The sequence below is a fragment of the Numida meleagris genome, chromosome 1, assembly GCF_002078875.1.
Source record: "Numida meleagris isolate 19003 breed g44 Domestic line chromosome 1, NumMel1.0, whole genome shotgun sequence".
NCBI classification, from domain to species: Eukaryota; Metazoa; Chordata; class Aves; order Galliformes; family Numididae; genus Numida; species Numida meleagris.
The window spans coordinates 74490582-74509493 of record NC_034409.1 but is presented as its reverse complement, the minus strand read 5'-3'; the positions used below and the strand labels follow the sequence as shown (position 1 = coordinate 74509493).

General features: G+C 39.3%; 1 protein-coding gene across 5 annotated transcripts in view; it reads left to right on the top strand.

The window, feature by feature from the left end:
* Nucleotides 376-18912, top strand: part of LOC110397858 (ovostatin) — a 35476-nt gene continuing 16939 nt past the window's right edge. For all 5 annotated transcript variants that reach the window (XR_002438024.1, XR_002438022.1, XM_021394803.1 and 2 more), the window contains exons 1-22: nt 376-617; nt 1149-1332; nt 1704-1860; nt 2681-2733; nt 3077-3097; nt 4062-4230; nt 4755-4839; nt 6277-6388; nt 7140-7254; nt 7464-7573; nt 9303-9461; nt 9867-10094; nt 10608-10665; nt 11146-11291; nt 12889-13038; nt 14515-14685; nt 14976-15108; nt 15721-15817; nt 16313-16541; nt 17809-17932; nt 18271-18389; nt 18838-18889. Coding sequence is in view for 3 of the 5 variants with exons in the window: in XM_021394803.1 (XP_021250478.1) it covers nt 496-617; nt 1149-1332; nt 1704-1860; nt 2681-2733; nt 3077-3097; nt 4062-4230; nt 4755-4839; nt 6277-6388; nt 7140-7254; nt 7464-7573; nt 9303-9461; nt 9867-10094; nt 10608-10665; nt 11146-11291; nt 12889-13038; nt 14515-14685; nt 14976-15108; nt 15721-15817; nt 16313-16541; nt 17809-17932; nt 18271-18389; nt 18838-18889 (2794 nt within the window). In the remaining 2 variants the exon portion in view is untranslated. The remainder of the gene's footprint in view (nt 618-1148; nt 1333-1703; nt 1861-2680; nt 2734-3076; nt 3098-4061; nt 4231-4754; nt 4840-6276; nt 6389-7139; nt 7255-7463; nt 7574-9302; nt 9462-9866; nt 10095-10607; nt 10666-11145; nt 11292-12888; nt 13039-14514; nt 14686-14975; nt 15109-15720; nt 15818-16312; nt 16542-17808; nt 17933-18270; nt 18390-18837; nt 18890-18912) is intronic.

Genomic DNA, 18912 nt, shown 5'->3' with positions numbered 1-18912 from the left:
CTTCAATATTCAAAATATCTACAAAGGAAAAGAGAGACCAATCTCTTATTTAACCAGAAGCAGGTGTCAAAGTATAGGAGGTTAGTCTAGTTCACTCAGACTGGGAATCCAGGAGGTAGATTACAAGAACGATGAGGTAAATTCTCAAATATTAATGTAGTTTGATAGATTACTTCTGGTTTAGGTCGTTTCATGCTTTTCTGTTCCAGATATCATTATAAGAAGAAAAGCCCCTCACCAGGAAAATATGACTGCTAAGGACATTCAAAGAATCACTGCGAAGTGTTGCCATCTGAAGACAGTGAATTTGTTTAGGTTGCAGTGGAGTTAGGGGAGGTTCTTCAAAGAAGTAGGATAGACTAGGATCTCCACCCCTTGCTGCAATTATAAATGCACTAGCATCTAAAGAAGGAGCCAGGGAGGAGTTGGAGGGCCAGCTCCTTTCCTCTGGAGCTCTCAGTGAGGAATGCTGCTGAGCTGTTAAACTAGTAGGCAATGCACTGTTTCTTGGGAAGAGAAATTCTCTCTTTCTTCTGTCTAACAGTAAGAAAAATGTGGTTGAAGTTTCTTCTGGCTATTCTTCTCCTGCATGCAACAGCTGGAAAGGAACCTGAGCCGTAAGAACTACCGTATTACTAGTAGTAGTACTCAGTATTAGTAAGGTTTTAAAGACAAGGCTAGTTGATGCCATTACTTTTACTCTAAATATTAAATACTGTGATAACTTATCTTTCATTACTGGAGAATTAAGTTAAACTGCAATGTGTATAGCAAGTGAATAGCTCTCATTTAATACCAAGTAGACCTTCTGCCTATTGCAGAATTTTCATAGAAATTGATGCTTGTGTTCGGAAAGGACAGTAGCAGTAGTAGTAGCAATATAATTTACCAACATCCTTAAAGTGGATATAGAACAAAAGTAATAAGCTAGAAGATAAGAGTGGGGGGGTGCTTGCAGAGTTGTACGGGGAACCCAGGGCTGAGCTTGTTGGGTGCTGCAAAGGAGGAGTGAGGGGCACCAGAAAGAGTGTCCTATATTTACTCCAAACCAATCAGCAGGTGTTGAATAACACAAATATTTTGTTTCTTCCTGTGGAGGCTCCATTCTCTATAAAGAGATTGATCACTGTGCTGTTTGGATCTCACAGGCAGTATGTCCTAATGGTGCCAGCTGTTCTCCAAAGTGACTCTCCAAGTCAGGTTTGCCTGCAGTTCCTCAACCTCAATCAAACAATATCTGTCAGAATCATCCTGGAGTATGGTACCGTTAACACCACTGTTTTTGAGAAAAACACAACAGCAAGCAGTGGTCTACAGTGCTTGAACTTCACGGTAAATTAATTTTAATTTAAGTCCCAGTGGAAAGTCAAAGTTGTTGTAATAGCTAATGTGAGAAGTCTGTAAGAAATGTAAGGAAGGACAAGAAAGATAGAACAAGGATTAGCAAAGAGGAACAAGGAGTGGAAGGAAAAAAACACACTGAAGTAAAAAGGAAGTAGAGGAGAGATATGTAGTGACAGAAAAGGAGAGATTTTTAATTGACAGAAGAAAAGAGAAAGATTCAAGAAAGATGTATCAAGTGACGGGAGTGAAACAGATTTCTCTTTTTAGGAGTTTAGTCTACAGGTAGAAGTGTTCCACGAAGTCTGGTGAAACTGACTTCAAGACTAACACACTCACTTTGTTTTTCTGTTTCCTCACAGATTCCTCCGGCTGTTTCTGTCCCACTGGCTTTCATTTCCTTCTCTGCCAAGGGCACAACATTTCACCTGGAAGAGCGGCGGTCAGTGATGATTTGGAACATGGAGAGCTTTGTCTTTGTGCAGACAGACAAACCCATCTACAAACCAGGACAGAGTGGTGAATATTTATTTAGTTTATAGCACTAGAACGTTGTAGAAAACACTGACAGAATATTTCCTTCCAGAGGTCAGCCAAATAGCATAGTAGTTAGACTGGATCAGCTATATTTTAATTATAGATGAGTATTATCTTAATAAATAGCATGAATTTGGTTCCACAAAGGTGTCCCACAAACACAGCCTGATTATTTGTCAGATTTTTTGTTTTTGAGGTGGGGAAGTAGATTAAATTAAATGCTGAAAACATAATGCTTTTTAAGGATATTTTTGAGGCATGACTTTTCTTTGTTTTTCATTATGCAGTAATTCATCATTTTCCTTTCCGTTTTCTCTAGTAAAGTTAAAAAAAAAAGTAAAATCCTGCAGAAGATGAGAACAAAGTGCACTAACAAGAATTACACTGCATTAGCAAAAATGCACCAGCATATTTAGAGCTTTCATATATTCAGAGCAACAAACTTTACTTTGAGGTGGTATAAGAAAGGAGAATAAATTTGTCTACAGCATGCAGACAGCCACTAAAATTATTATCGTTCTCGCTTGAGACTATGTGACCTGCATAGCAGTGCAGCCATCCCTTTTCTCTGAGGTTAAGCAAACTTTCATGTAAAAGTGTGAGAATACAGTGCTGGGGGAAGCACACTCCACAAAGTCTCTGTAGGATTCTTTTACCACCAGATGCATTTTATTACCTACATCCTGTGCAAGTGGGATTGTTAGAAGAACGGATGAAACTGGAAGTGCTAATGAATGCAAAAACTCATGCTCGGCTAAATAAACTCCGGTTAATTCTAATGCCTTGTTCTTTGTCTTTCCAGTGATGTTTCGTGTCGTTGCTCTGGATTTCAATTTTAAACCTATTCAAGAGATGGTGAGTGATCTGAAATATCCCTCTATACTTAAATGGGGAAATGTAAAGGAAAAGACTTTTACTGCAATTGTTTATCTCATCAGAGGCACTACTAATTCTACATACTCAGTGCTTCTGGATAGCACTAAATCCAGTATGATCAGAATCTGCCCCAGGCATCCTCATTTCATCAGTTCCCTTTATGTAATCTTATTGAAGTTGAACTACTACGTAAACTGATTATAATAAGAGATGAGGATCTCTGCTGTTATTATTATTATGTAGGCATTTCTCACAGTCCTGGGGAAAAATAATTTGTGTTTGTTCAGACATCTAATCTCTTCTCCCACTTTGTTCCTTTCAGTACCCCTTGATTGCAGTTCAGGTAAGAGATTTTTCTCTTTGTAGTATATCACAAAGATAAAATCTAGAGCACATGTACTTACATTGGTTTTCAGCCAAATCTTACTCCTAAGTACACTGGCAGAAATTAACAGGAACTCCATAAATTTCCAGGATACTTTCAAGCAAACTTTACTAACATGGAAAACATACCTACTTTCATCTCAGCAGCCATAAAAGTCAAACTGTTCTTGTGCCTGTCTTTGACCCTACTCCACTCCCTTCAATTTGTTCAACTTATTTGGGCGTAAATCTTTTCATAACTCAAACCTCTTGAAAAATATGAACAAATATAGGCAGTGTATAAAAATAAGTAGCTATACTGGCACTGGTGTGGCATTTTGCAGTGGTTTCTAAATAGCAAACATAGCCCACATCTAGACAATATTCCTGAAAGATTTTGTTCTAACTTGAAGTCATGTGACATTATTCCGTTTCCATTGAATCATAAATATTTTGAGCTTAAAGAGTTCAAGGAAATGTTGTGAATGAGTATTCCTTAACCTGACTAGCATAAAATACACTTGGAGGAAAATGACACCTCACTGCAGATGGAATGTTTCCTTCCTTCTTCTGGCAGCTGAAAAAGTAAGCCAGGCTGAAAGGGAAGCATAGAGGATGGATTTTCTCTCCTTCTTCAACACAAAGCTAGAAAATATATGCTAAAGAGCAGAGAAGAAAAGTGTAGTAAAACTTTCTCTGATCATTCAGGCTAATAAATGGAGACAACAAAGGATAGTTAAATCTGAGATCAACAGATGAGAATCCAGCAACATTAATTAACAATGAGTACTAAACATAATTTATCTCAAGGTATTTGCATTAAATAACTTCCTCAATGAGTAAAAGCAACGTGGTCTGTTTGCTTCATTGTTTCTGCTTTTGTTTGCTAATTGCAAAAGATTTCAAAGGCAAACAAACTGTGAATCTATATTTTTTTCCTTCAGGATCCACAGAACAACAGGATCGTTCAGTGGCAAAACGTGACATCAGAGATTAACATTGTCCAGATTGAATTCCCACTAACTGAAGAGCCTATCCTGGGAAACTATAAAATTATTGTAACAAAGAAATCAGGAGAGAGAACAAATCATTCATTCCTTGTGGAGGAATATGGTAAATGCTGCCTGCTGGTTTTGAGACAGAGTAGAAAACATGAGTAGTGATAAGTCTTCATCAAGCAATCCTTTTGATTAATAACACTTCAAAAAGCTTCCTAGAAAAATATAACACCATATAGCTGTCATTAAAAACTGGAGAGAAAAAAAAGACAAAGAAATTAACCACTCTGCACAGAGTCAGCTGGGGAAAGAATCTGCATAACAGAACAATAAATTGATAGAAAAATCCACTGTAACAAAGTAACCTTCTTTCAGCCTGGTACACCAATTTACTTGGCCAAAGCTGGGCAAGGCTTCTAGACAGCACAGAATTCATCATTCATGAGTTTTGACTTCTCTTCAAAGCTTTCAAAAAATATCTAAGTTAGTCGTCACATATCAGGTCACTTCTGAGACATTTTGACACCCTAGTTCTGAGCTCTCATTCCATCTCTGACTAATGATATAACCTCATTCTTTCTTTTATCTCAACCTGCAAGTTGACAATAATGCCAATGTTGGTTGTTGTTGTTGTTGTAGTGTTGCCAAAATTTGATGTTACAGTCACTGTACCAGAAAGTCTTACAGTCATGGATTCAGAATTGACAGTGAAAATCTGCGCAGTGTAAGTACCAAGTGCGGAGCTGTTAGAAAATACGCCAGAGAGTAAGAATTTATCAGATACTGGGGAATGAGATAGGCCTTAGAGAAGATACCAAAATTAATAGGCTCTCTGAAGAGGTTGGTCAGGACTGACTTGGTGGTTAGAGTTTTCATGTACTTGTGCTCTTCTCTCGTTTTGTTGTATGAGTATTCTCTTCACACTGGTATTTGGTGGGTTAACCCACCCTTTTTAAAATAGAATGTGTTATCTCTCAGCAACTCACTTCAGAGGAAGACCTTCATACAGCAGACTACTGTTAAATTTTAGCAGTTGTCTTAAAGTTCTGGCTATGTTTAAAAGCTGATTGACCTTCAGTAAGAGCAAATGTAGGGTCCTGCATTTAGAGAGGAATAACCATACACACCTCTATGTGTTAGGAGATGATCTGCTGGAAATGAACTCTGAGAAGAAGGACCTAGGTGTTCTTGTGGATAACAGGTTGACGATGAGCCAGAAGTGTGCACTTATGGACAAGAAGGTCAATGATATCCTGGAGTGTATTTAAAAGGGTGTGGCCAAGAGGGAGAAGAAAGGCTGACAGACCTGGAGTCTATTCCATCTTTAGATATTGAAAGGCCATTATCAGGTCTTCCTGGAGCCTTCTCTTTTCCAGGCTGAACAGTCCTAGATCTCTCAGCCCATCCTCATTGGGAAGGTGTTCCATCCCTTGGATCATTTTTGTAGCTTTCCTCTGGATGCACTCTAACAGGTCCACATCTCTCCTGTACTGAGGACTCCACATCTGGATGCAGTACTCCGGGTGAGGTCTCACCAGCACAGAGCAGAGGGGCAGAATCACCTCCCTTGACCTGCTGACCACACTTCTTTTGATGCAGCCCAGGATATGGTTGGCTTTCTGGGCTGCGAGGGTGCATTGCTGACTCATGTCCAGCTTGCCATTCACCAGTACTCCCAAGTCCTTTTCAGCAGTGTTGTTCTTCATTCTTACATCTGCCAGCTTGTACTGATAGTGGGGATTGCCATGAACCAGGTACAAGACTCATAATTTATTACAGAAGCCTGAAATCTTGAACCACTTGCAGTTATGAGAAGTTTTGTTTTGATCTCAGTGAGTCTAGGACTTCACTTGAAGATGAACAGTGGAGAAAACAGTCATAATTTAGTTAGTAGTCATGCTTGACCACCAACCTTATGGATGTATTTATTTTGACATTTACAACACGACTTCAGTTTGTGAATGAAGTAAAACTCATCACTTTTTCAACTTCACATTTGTATTATCTTTCTGGAACAGAAGGAGAATCAGGAAAATGCCTGTGAAATCACTCCAGTGTCTGGCTTGCCAGGTCACTGCTCGTGCTGGGTCTATTCTTGAACAAGTTAACTTAAGTCAGTTTTTCAAGCATCATCTCATAGACCTATTTCTTCTTCCCCTAGGTACACCTATGGCCAGCCTGTTGAGGGGAAAGTCCAGCTCAGTGTGTGCAGGGATTTTGATTTATATGGGAGGTGCAAGAAGAGCCCAGTTTGTCAATCATTTACCAAAGATGTATGATGCATAATTATTGTTCCTCTTTATGCTTTCCCTCTCTTCAACATTCCTGCTTCTTTTCCTTTGCTTGCTGCACTTTTTTTTTTTTCTTTCATTGTTGCTTCACTTCACTCTACTCATCTATTTGCTTAGATCACTTCCAGGAACTCGGGGCATTTAATTCTCTTCTTGGTTTTCCACTAGGCCCGAGGAAGTACTAACATGTTCTTTCTCAGTTTCTCATCTGAAATGTGTATAATGATCCTGTCCTGTATAATAATTTTGAAAGTAATGAGAGAATACCCCTTTTTGAAAGCTTTGGAAAATTCTCCTCTTGACAGCAGAGAACTCAACTGATAAAATTCAGTAAACAATTTTTGCCCATTTTCACTATGCTTTTGATTTTGTATGCATCAGTATTCTCCCAGATAGTGTCAAGATCTGCCTGACAGGGAGAGTAAGATGGAACAACTATTCACAAGAGTTTCTTGTATCCACTCATGTTGAAACTGATGGGAGTGCCATTCATGTCCCACTGCTGCCGGGCGATGCTGGACACTTCATAAGACAGAACAAATGGGAATTTGATGGACTTACGAACGCAGCATACTGTCCTGGATCATAGGTGTAAGGCAATATCACAGGAAACATCTGCACAAGACTTCAGTAGTAGTTAAAGATATCAGTACATAAAGGTCTTGTATATTGCCAGTATCTTTTATATGCTGTTGTAATCCTTGTAACAGGATTAGTTTTCTTCACTTTCCAGCTGGATACAGATGGCTGCCTCTCTCAAGTTCTCAGCTCCGACATCTTTGAACTCAATCGCATTGGTTACATGAGGAATCTTGACGTGAAAGCCATTGTCACAGAGAAAGGAACAGGTAATCCCTTCTAGACAGTCAGAAACAGCAATAATGGTATGATCAAAAAAGAAAGTAAAGAATATTCAGCCTCTGTTTTCTGAGCACAAGGTTGTCTTTTGAAGAAGTAACTCCATTTTTATAAGAACATTTCCATGCAAATGTTAAGTCTGATGAAGATACATGCAAGACAAAGTGTATTTTCCTTTGACTCTAGGCATGTCTTACAGGTCTGCAACTTACAGCTACTCAGTCTATTTCCATAACTCGAGTGATGAGCATTTTACAGTTTGAGAACGTGGATCATCACTACAGAAGAGGAATTCCTTATTTTGGACAAGTAAGTGAGAGCATAAAGAGACTGTATTGAAGATGACTGAGAGGAAATAACAAGATAATAGTGATGGGAAAGATTGGGGGATTGTTTGCGGGAACTGTTTTCTCCCTAAGCTTCTTTCTTTACATACACAGTGCCCTGACAGTAATTCAGAATACAGAAGAGTATAAGTTTGTTTGGGTTTGTGTCTGCCAGAAATACTTTGGATCAAAACAATCCATTAATTAGCATTTTTCTAACTTGTATTTTCAACTTGATACAAGTCACTGCTTCTCCCTTCAAAAGTGACAAATACAAATGACAAAAATATAAAAATACCGGGATATGATGGAAGACAGAGTGAAAGAAATTTTACTAAAAAGAAAAAAAAAAAAGGAATTAACAACAGTTTCTGTTTCAGAAAGCCTTTTCATGATTTTATGTTTAATGACAAATCCCACATCACTCTCTCAGTGATTTAAAGGGGAGATATAAATCTATCTTTCTTCCTCTTACATCCAGTTCAGCTTTCTTATTTTCAATGAGGAAAGGCTAAAGGGGTCATTTTATCAGTAGCACTGAAAGGAAGGAAGTGATTGTCCTTTAAGGACTTTTTCCCCCATGAAAGATGTTCATATAACTTTCTCACTTGTTCTCCACTCCCACCCCATTCTTCAGAGTGCTGTGCATCTACCTCACAATTACTTACTGGAGGAGAGTGGGTCAACAGGCTCACTGGTGTGATGCACCACAGTGAATTCCTGAAATATACACGTTTCCCCACATGCTAAATGTTAAATGTAGAAAGACATATGGTAGGAGGCTGGGTTGTCCCATCTCAGAGACAAGATTCTTTGCAATTATAATCATTTAGGCAGTTTTTTTGCTTCTGTGGAATTAAAAAAAAAAAAAAATGTAGAACTTAATATCAGTGCAACTGCTATAAAAAACTTTCTCAAAATGCATCCTTTCACAGTCCTGTGCTGGTTCCATATCATGCCATTTGCAATTCTCCCCAGCACTATGAACTATCTTTTCTTGTGTCTGTTATATGCCTTCACTTTTGTTGCATTCAGTCCACTGAAGTCAACATTGATCTGAGTGACTTTAGTTCACTATTTGCATTTTTATTTCTGAGGTAATTTCTCTTCATTTTGTACCTGGACAGTGAGGATAGTCACTGTATTTAATATATCATTACTCCTTCTGTTGTTTTTTTTAAATTTTTTTTTTATTTTTTAAATAAAAATGAATACTCATTTCAAGCAACCTAAAGTTTACTTAATGGTCTCTGGCATTTCTTATTTCTTTATTTAATATATAAATAGAACAGATAGTGGGGACAGAATCAGAAAAATGTTCAGAACAAAGATCTGAAGAAAAATCTTCAGACTTGGAAAGTAACAGCACCAGAGACTCAAGACTGAGAAAGGAAAAAATGGAGGAAAGGAATTGTATATTTAAACTGGAAATGTATAGTCAGAAAGGAGTGTTGATTAAAGAGATGAGACTTAGGAAGTTCTTGCTCCACATTCAGTGATGCAACAGCTGCTGAGGAAGCTCCCTTTGCATGCATTGCAAGATAACTGAGATAGCAGCCAGACAGTGAAGACACACATTTTTCTAAAGTATTAATTGGAAGGGTGGAGAAAAAGCAATTCTGCTCTGTGGAAACAGAAGGACTGTAAATTATGAATATCTATACACAGAAATATAACAACATAAACATGTTTGCCATTTTCTTCTCCTATAGATCAAGCTGGTAGACAAAGACAACTCTCCTATTTCCAATAAAGTTATTCAGCTATTTGTTAATAACAAGAATACACACAACTTCACCACTGATGTTAATGGCATTGCTCCGTTTAGCATTGACACATCTAAAATGTTTGATCCTGAGCTTAGTCTGAAAGTGAGTACAGAACAAGTTGGGAGGGGAGGGAAGGAGAGGGGTAGAATGGGAGAGAGGGAGTGGGAGATGGAAACAGAGACGGAGAAAGCTGATCTTAAACTGAACCCCAAAAGATGGGATGAGGTTTGAATTCTGGTAATAAAATATATTTTCTCTTATTTCCTGTTCTAGAGTTCTCAAATAATGCCATAAAATAAGTGAGAAAAGTACCTGAGTTGTTGCAATGCAATGTCTTGCTGCAAGGCTGCAAGATCATTGTGCTACTTCTTCCTTACCTGTTTGGCTTTAGATGTGATTCTTAGATTTGTACATTCTGTGAACTAATCTTTCTGATGCAGGTGACAATGATTTCCCTAGTGAGCTATGTTTGTTTTCCTTTTCTTCCCTTCTACCTCTCCTAATCAGGCAATATACAAAACCAGTGACGAGTGCCATTCTGAAGGCTGGATAGAGCCTTCCTACCCAGACGCATCTCTCTCTGTCCAGCGCTTATACTCCTGGACTAGCAGTTTTGTGAAGATTGATCCTTTGTGGAAAGATATGAGCTGTGGGCAGAAGAGGATGATCACTGTGCACTATATCTTGAACACAGAAGGATATGAGCATATCAATATCATGAACTTCTACTATGTGGTGAGTATAGGTTTATTGCACAGTTTCACTGAAAGGGCTTTACCAGGAACCTATCTGGCAGTCCATCCACAGCAGTTATGGTAGTGAGCTCTTCCAGTTTCTGGAAGCCACCGCAATGATCAATAACCTAGGAGCAGAAACAGTACCAAGCTGACTTGGAAAACCTACTTACTCAGGCAAAATAATCTGACATTTCTGGCCAGGTTACCTTATTTTATAGCAAGTAACCACCTTTAACCATCCTTACACTGTCTTAGGCCATGGATCATTTCCCTTCTGTCCAATAAACTCATTTTCCTTGCCCTACTCCCTTCTGTTGTTTTTTTCTGCTGCTTCCGGGCCAGTAGCAGCAGCAGTGGCAGCATCTAGTAAGCCTTATGGCTGATATTTAAATATCTGAAGCCATGCCAATGTGCATTTCTCAATTGTCATGTTGATGTATGTTGAACTTGATTGTCACTTTCTTCCTCCAACCTCTAATAACCCATAAATGTATTGTTATTTTCTTTACAGGGCATGGCAAAAGGCAAGATAGTCCTCACAGGGGAAATTAAAGTTAATATCCAAGCTGGTAAATTAAGTTGTCATCATCTGGTTTCTGCATTTAAAAAAATAAATGGGTAAACTGGGGAACTGGGGACCAAGACAACATTTCTTGGATGTGCACAGCACCTATTCATGTGTGCATGATTATATCACTACCATTAAGAGCACAGTAAAATCAGGTTTAGTCTAGAAACCAGTTTCAGATATGAGTCAAGAAGCAGTGTCATGTACAGATCTCCCCAAAGGATTATGGAGGGAATGCAGTGTCTGGTCTAGGGGGCTGTCAGGCCATGTGTTCAAGCTCACAATAAATCTGAGGGCATCTGGATCTAAACTCTGACATGTCACCTCCTGGCCACTGCCTGTTATTCCAGGATTTTTTGGTTTATAGTCCAACTGCAGATTGCTCCACAGGCTAGTACAGATGTATGTCTGTCTATATGGTGGCTGCAACAGCAGATCTTTGTGTTTGTCTCTGTCTTAGTCTCTTCTTCTCAAATAACAGACCAAAATGGCACCTTCACAATTCCACTTGTGGTCAGTGAGAAAATGGCTCCAGCCCTTCGGTTGCTTGTATATACGTTACACCCTGCTAAGGAGCTGGTAGCAGACAGTGCCCGACTTCCAATTGAGAAGTGCTTCAAAAACAAGGTAAGAAGCACTAAGAATGAGTTTTACCTCTTGCCAAATAATACAAATCCTTTGTGCACACATTCACAACAGTTTTATTTCTTCTTCATTCTCCTTTTTTTCTCTTTGGCCTTGTAGCTTTTCTCTACCTCCACATAGCCTCATTGCCAAAAGGTAAATCCCTTAAAAATAAAATCTCCTTTTCTGGAAACACACTACTCACAAATTCTACCTGCTTCTCTAAAACTATACTAGTGTCCTATATAGTTTGGTCTGTTTTTTTAACCAAATAAACATGTTTTAGTGTTACTCCACTGCACAAGGTAATCTAATTTTTTACACTTTTTCTGATGAATAAAAATGCAGTTAATGTTTACCATAACTAAATACATAGGTTGCTCCAAAAGTAATGCCTCCTATTTATTTCCATGGAAACTACAATGGATACAAAGAGCACAATAACACTGTTAGATAGAGAAAATTCTCAGCTAAAAAACAAGATTTTTCAACATGGTTACCACCGCTAGTTATGCATTTTCACCAGCAGAGAACAAGATCCTGCATGCCATGCTCATTAAAATCTGCATGGCTTGTCTTCCATGTCACTGTTTCCACTGCTGAAATGCACCACCCACTACTTCACTGTGCTAACAACCACTTTTTGGTCTCCTTAAACAATAAAGTACTGATGAATGTCAATGGGTGCAATTTTTTCACATGGAGGAATTCAGTGATACACCTTTGCTTCATATGCAATTCCATGTCAAATGCCATTTTGTCAGACTACTCCTCCACTGCCATCTGTCACATGGCAACAAAATGTAACTGAATATTGGTGGGAAGGTTCAACCTCTACTGCCATACCAGCTACATCTGCTTCTGAGGCTGTGGGTCAACATAATAAAATAAGAGGCACTACTTTCAGAGCAGCCCTCATACATACAGGAAAGAAAGTTAAAAAAAAAAAAAAATCTTAGGGTTTAACTTTTTCATTTTCTTTTTATTTTAACAAAACCTAAGCACTGATTTGTAATTTTGAATTGAGATTTCACTTTTAAGATTTTTCTTATCTTCTTGTAAGCTAAAAGATATTCAGACATGAAACAAAATAGTAGAAGATAAAACAAGTGGGGCTAAGCAAATGTTTTCACTTATGTCTCGTGATCTCCTCCTACTACTTTCTCTCTTTTATCTAACACAAGCATCAAGTTCTTTTTTTACTTTGAATAGATTCAAAACAGAATTACTTGCACTGTAATTTTTAAGGCAGTACAAATACGTAGTAAAAATATGATTTGCTCACTGTAGTTCTTATTACATGCAGTCAAGTATCACAATAAGTTTTAGTTTGACAATAGCAGCAGCAGAATCACACTTTATTTTAAATCAGTTCAGGTAGGCCTCGTTTAAGTTACCACAACACAGGAGTCTAAGTGTGCTCATTGCCTAAGCCTCCATTATAGTTGAGGCCTGGTTAACAGAGGCGGTGGAGACCAACACCCTCTAGTAAGACCAAGTGTGCTCTAACAGAAGAGTCTTACATTGTTCTTCTCACACATCCAGGGAAGCCTTGATCAGGAAGGATTAGCCATACCATCATGTGTTTGATAAATTTCAGGTCCAGCTGCAATTCTCTGAAAAGCAGATGCTCACTGCTTCCAATGTCAGTTTAGTGATTGAAGCTGCTGCTAATTCCTTCTGTGCTGTGAGGGCAGTGGATAAAAGTGTGCTGCTTCTGAAGACTGAGACAGAGTTGTCTGCAGAAACGGTAAGTTACCCAAACAAGCATGTTTTCTCTTTCCCTGCAATATTGCTTTATTCTCTATTTCAGTCTCTTCACTAGAGATTGTTAGCCTGTGTTAGACATCCCTCAGTTTTTACATGTGCTGGTCATAATAATATGTACGTAATATGCAATCTTCGTTTCTTAGCAGTCAGAAGTCCTGTAAAGGACCTAGGATTTGATTTAACCAGTGACTCTAGGACTCACATAGTTATTTGGGAAGCTTCAGCAGATGATCACAAGTCAATAAGCATGCCACACAGAGACACCAGCTTTATCCTGGGTACTATATCCTCAGAAGGGTGCAGGACAAGAAAAGAGACTTGATAAAGAGTAAAAATCCAAAATGAAGCTGAAGCCCCAGCTTACTTTCCAGGTAGCAATCCCATCATCCTTATGCTCTGTAAGAATCACAAAACCACACACAGAATATCTACATTTGGAAGGGACCTCTGGAGGTCATCTGGTCCAACACCTTTCTCAAGCAGGAACACCTACAGCTGGTTGCCCAGGACCATGTACAAATGAGTTTTGAATATTTCGAAGAAGATAACTCCACAGCTTCTCTGGGCAACCTGTCCTAGTGCTCCATCACCAACACACTTCAGAATTACTTCCTGATACACAGAGGGAACCACTTGTATTCCACCTTGTGCTTATTGCTTCTTGTCATAGCAATGGGCACTGCTAAAAAGATCCTGGCTCTGTCCTCATTGTACCCTCACTTCAGGTATTTATATACATTAATGTGATACCTTTGAATCTGTTCTTCTCTAAACTAAACAGTCCTACCTGTGAAATGCTCAACTTTGTGACATTTCATTGGAGTCTCTTCAGAAGCTCCACACCTCCCTTGTACTGAGGAGCCCATATCAGGTCCCGCCACACCAGGTGTGGCCTCTCCAGTGCTGAGTGGAGGGGAATGGTCACCTCCCTTGACCTGCTGGCAACGTTCCTCCTAATGTAGCCCAGGAAACAACTGGGCTTTGCTGCAAGGGCACATTTGTTGATTCTTGTCCATCAGGCCTCCAGATCCTTCTCTGCAAAGCTGCTTTCCAGCTGATTGACCTCATGCATATATTGAGGCATGGGATTATTCTTCCCCAGGGACAGGACTTTGCACTTCTCCTTTTTTCAGGTTCATAAGTCAGCCCATTTCTCTGGCCTGTGGAGGTCCATCTGGATGGCATCAAACTTGCCGAGGGTACACTCTGTCCCATCATCCAGATTATTAATGGAGATATTAAACAGGGCTGGATCCAGTATTGACCTCTGGGGTACACATTAGTTACTGTTCTCTGACTAGACACCAGTGACCACCACCTTCTGCGCCTGGCTGTTGAGGAGTTTTCAGTCCAAGAAACAGAGCATGGTTTCAAACAGGCCAGCATCTCAGTGCTGGTAATTGCCAGCACATGACCATGCAATGAAGACTGATCTTTGTGTTTCCTTCCCTCACAGATATACAACTTGCACCCCATTCAAGACCTACAAGGCTATATATTCAATGGGCTTAATCTAGAAGATGATCCACAAGACCCCTGTGTCCCGTCTGATAACATCTTTCACAAAGGCTTGTATTACAGACCTGTAACGTCTGGATTAGGCCCAGATGTATATCAGTTCCTTAGGGTAAATGTCCTGTACGTTACTTAAATTGTTGAAGTGAGTTTCTACTAATGTAGTAACTTTACAATTTTTACAGTGCTGTTAGCAGAACTCATACATGACAAATTCTCTGAATTGACATCCATTCTCAATTGACTCTGATGCACTCTATGATTTTCCATTGTGCACAGAACTCCCAAAAGTCTCTGTATATAAGTCTCTGTGGTGGAAAGGCAGTAATGGGAAGAGGGAGGAATATAATAAACCTCAGCTGCAATATGGTTATGGCTGACACCAAAACGTGTTTTTCACAGGATACGGGCATGAAATTTTTTACCAACTCAAAGGTTCGGCAACCAGTTGTATGTACTAGCGAAACAGTAAGACCCCCATCATATTTCTTGAATGCGGGATTCACAGCTTCTACACACCACATCAAATCATCAGGTAGTACAGGGGATAGGAAAGAGATTTTATTTTTCTCTTTAAAAAAATAGAGTTTATGTGGAATGGATGTGGACGGTACTCACAAATCTCCTTTCTCAGTGTTCAACTTTCAGAACTGTTCATTTGAATACTCTGGCTCAGAATGAGATGGCTTACAATAGCAAGTAAAAAAAACCCTTTCAGGCAGGCTCTTCTGATTCATATCCAGTTTAATACTGGGAAGTGTTGGCAATAGGGAGAGTATTAAACAAAACTGTTGACAGTGATTCCTTTATGTCCAGAGCTTACTGAAGAGACTGTGCAACAGTGTGGCCATCACACATATTTGAGAGCCAAGTGTCCTGAGTCCTAGGTTTTATCCTCATGTTTGGAGACCAAGAGCAGTTCAAGAAATGCTTTTTTTTCCTTAGTAATATAAGGTTATACCAAACTCATAAACACATTAGTGACATTAATTAATACTTGTGTGGAAATACTGATAGTTTCAGGTAGAAATAAATGGGTGAGCACTAATTATCCTTCATACTTGTTCATGCATATCAAAGCCTGTCCCCTCTGGGAGTCGTTACTACATGAACCAGGACTGACTAAATTTCCACTATCTCTTAACAGCTGAAGTAGCAAGAGAAGAACGTGGGAAGAGACTCATCCTTGAGACTATTAGGGAATTCTTCCCTGAAACTTGGATTTGGGATATTGTCCTTATAAAGTGAGTACTGCTTCTTCTCTCTCTTTGCCGTGCTTTAAAAATTACTAAATAGGTCAGAATATTCTCCTGCATTATTGTAATTTCTTGCCACCTCTTCTTATCATTTGACCTGGAAGAACCATCTTTTTCAGTCATCCTCTGACCATCTGCCCTCCCTACTTTCATGATAATATTACCCTGTTCCAAAACATCTATTTCCACAATGTGTATACCATGACTCATACTCCCTATGAAGAAAAAACCCTCTGTTTAAAACATTGGTCTGTAAAACAAGAAATCCGAGTTTTCTTTCCAAAGTCAGGGAAATGATGGGCAGAAGAACTTCCACACTGACTTTTCTGAGAAGACTTGGATGGTAAGTTCTAGGGGGACTTGGATGTGGGATTTCTACAGACAGAATAGAGATAGTGTTCATCCTGAAAACTTAGTTTCTACAGAAAACTAAGTTACATGAAACTTCACTGTCCAAACTCATTCTTTGTTCATTCCCACCAGCTCTACTGGAAAAGCCAGTGTCTCATACACCATCCCTGACACCATCACTGAATGGAAGGCCAGTGCCTTTTGTGTGGAAGAGCTGGCTGGATTTGGTATATCTGTGCCTGCCACCCTGACAGCCTTCCAGCCTTTCTTTGTGGACTTGACCTTGCCATACTCTGTCATTGATGGAGAAGATTTCCTGCTTAGAGCCAACGTCTATAACTACCTCAACCACTGCACCAAGGTACGTACTTCTGCCCACGCTTTTAGTCCCTACCCCACTTCCAAACAATCTGCAGGCTTTGTAGTCTGGAAAAGCAAGCAAACAGACAAATAAACAAACAAAAAAGAGTATAAAAATGATGGATGTAAATGACTGGATCTGTTTCTGCTCGATTGATGCACTGCTCTTTCTATCTGATGATAGACTGAATTTGTCCTAAACCACTACAAAACAGGAGGAGATCTGTGTGAATTGTGTATGGAATTTGTCTACCTGAACAACCACTACAAAACAGGAGGAGATCTATGTGAACTGTGTCTAGTATGGTTGTACAAACAACTGTCTTCTGAGATTTAAAAAGAAGGAAACAAGTCCTTTGTGGAGTATCACTGACTTTTCAATGTTATGTAAGCCATCACAAGAGCAAGAAGTGAAGAACAGAAAAACCCTTGTTCCCTGAGGCCAAAGTTCTCAAAAGTAGGGAGTATCAAAGTCTCAGTACTTCCCCCATAGAGTGTATGTGCAGCTGGAGAATATTGGTCACAGGCAATGGTTGCCTGTGCTCTCAGTGCTCTGTACTTTCCAGGTAAAATGCTTCCAGACCACAGGTGCACTGTATCTCTACATCAAAGAAGCTTACACACACTTGAAGAAAGAAAAACAGAGCTCTTTTTTTTTGATTTCTTGTTTCTTACGCTGAATCCTAAAAAGAGAGGCAAGTATAGAGTCTAGATTTCTTTGGCTTAATTTACTTGCTGAAAATCAGCTCTTCAGTCTCATAAGGAGACCATCACAAAAGGAGGAAAAATCAAAACACATCTTAGTAATTTTTATTTCCAAACTCTGTTAACAGTTTGACTTGGGAAAAAAAAAGCCTACGGCTTAAAACAGCCTATAAAAAAATATATCCGTTATTGAGGCTTTCATCTCTTGACCTCATTCTTCAACAACAGCAAAAACATAAACAAACATTAAGTAATGTCTTCCTTTGCAAGTTAGTTAGCACCAGGTCAACTGAACATAGTTCCATATCCTGATCAGGAAACAGATATATGTATAGGATATTTAATATTTCAGTGGAGAATGTCATGAAGAGCAAAAGAGTACACTGCCAAAGTTGCATCTGATAGGTGATTCACCTGCACACCATTATCCCAGGCCTTCAATCTGCTCTACACTGTTAATACTTGACATAAGTAGAGGTGATCTAACCACTCTCTAACAATAAAGCACCATTTTTCTATGGTATAAAATCTTTACCACACCACATTCCTCTTTCTGTTCCCAGATTAATGTTTTGCTGTCAGATTCCCTTGATTATCAGGCAAAACTCATCTCCTCAGAGGATGATGGATGTGTATGTGCCAAAAAAAGAAAGTCCTATGTCTGGAATATTTCGCCCAAAGGAATTGGTAAGTGGCTTGGAATCTATCTGGTTTTCTGAGACAATTGCTAATCGATTCATACCTCACCTGTAAACCTAATTTTTTTCCAACCTGATTAATTTTGTCTACCCCTATTCCAGCTGTCCAGGCCAAAAGCCCTTCCACAAATGCAGTATATTTATCATTTCAATTTTTAGAGATCAGTTCTCTTCTCATATGTCTCACCTAGAGTGACTGATCATTCATTATGCTGCACTACTTACTCTACTATTCTATAGATAATCATCATCAGATGCAATTTCTCACTTTAACCATAAGTCTTCTTGACAGAGGTCAACTTTCCCTCTTTTCTGCTACTATTTAAGGTGATGTACTATTCAGCATTACAGCTGAGAGCAATGATGATGAAGCTTGTGAAGAAGAAGCACCTAGGAACATCAGTATTAACTACAGGGACACCCAGATCAGGGCACTGTTGGTTGAGGTACTGCTGACAGCTGTTCCTGTTTGCCCTGTGCTTCCTACCATGAGAAAATTGCAGGAAAAGTACAAAAAGGAAATAAAAGTTGTTCTGGTTCCCTAAAGAACTTCTGGTTTTGCTCCACCTTCCTCTGGCTGGGACAGGGTTGGGCTGTTCAATCTAAGATCAAGTCCAGTCCCACCTGATGTCCTCTTCCATGAGGATCACTGGGTGTTGGTAAGTGCACATCTTCCTCATACAGAGGAGAAGCTGGAAATGGGGGACTCTGTCTGATGGGAACTTACCTTTTGTACCAGCCATAATAAGTATGAGCCTGCAAACTATTGCTTCAGTATGGCCATCTTATGACGGAGGAGGATGAGGCTGGGTGTGAATACTCTGTCACTGCTTTACTTCTCAGTGCTTTGTTCTCACCTGCTGCATGTCTCTCTTCTTCCCATCACCATTCCAGCCTGAAGGCATAAGAAGGGAAGAGACCCAGAACTCCTTGATCTGTATGAAAGGTAAGTGCTCAATGTACTGCTGA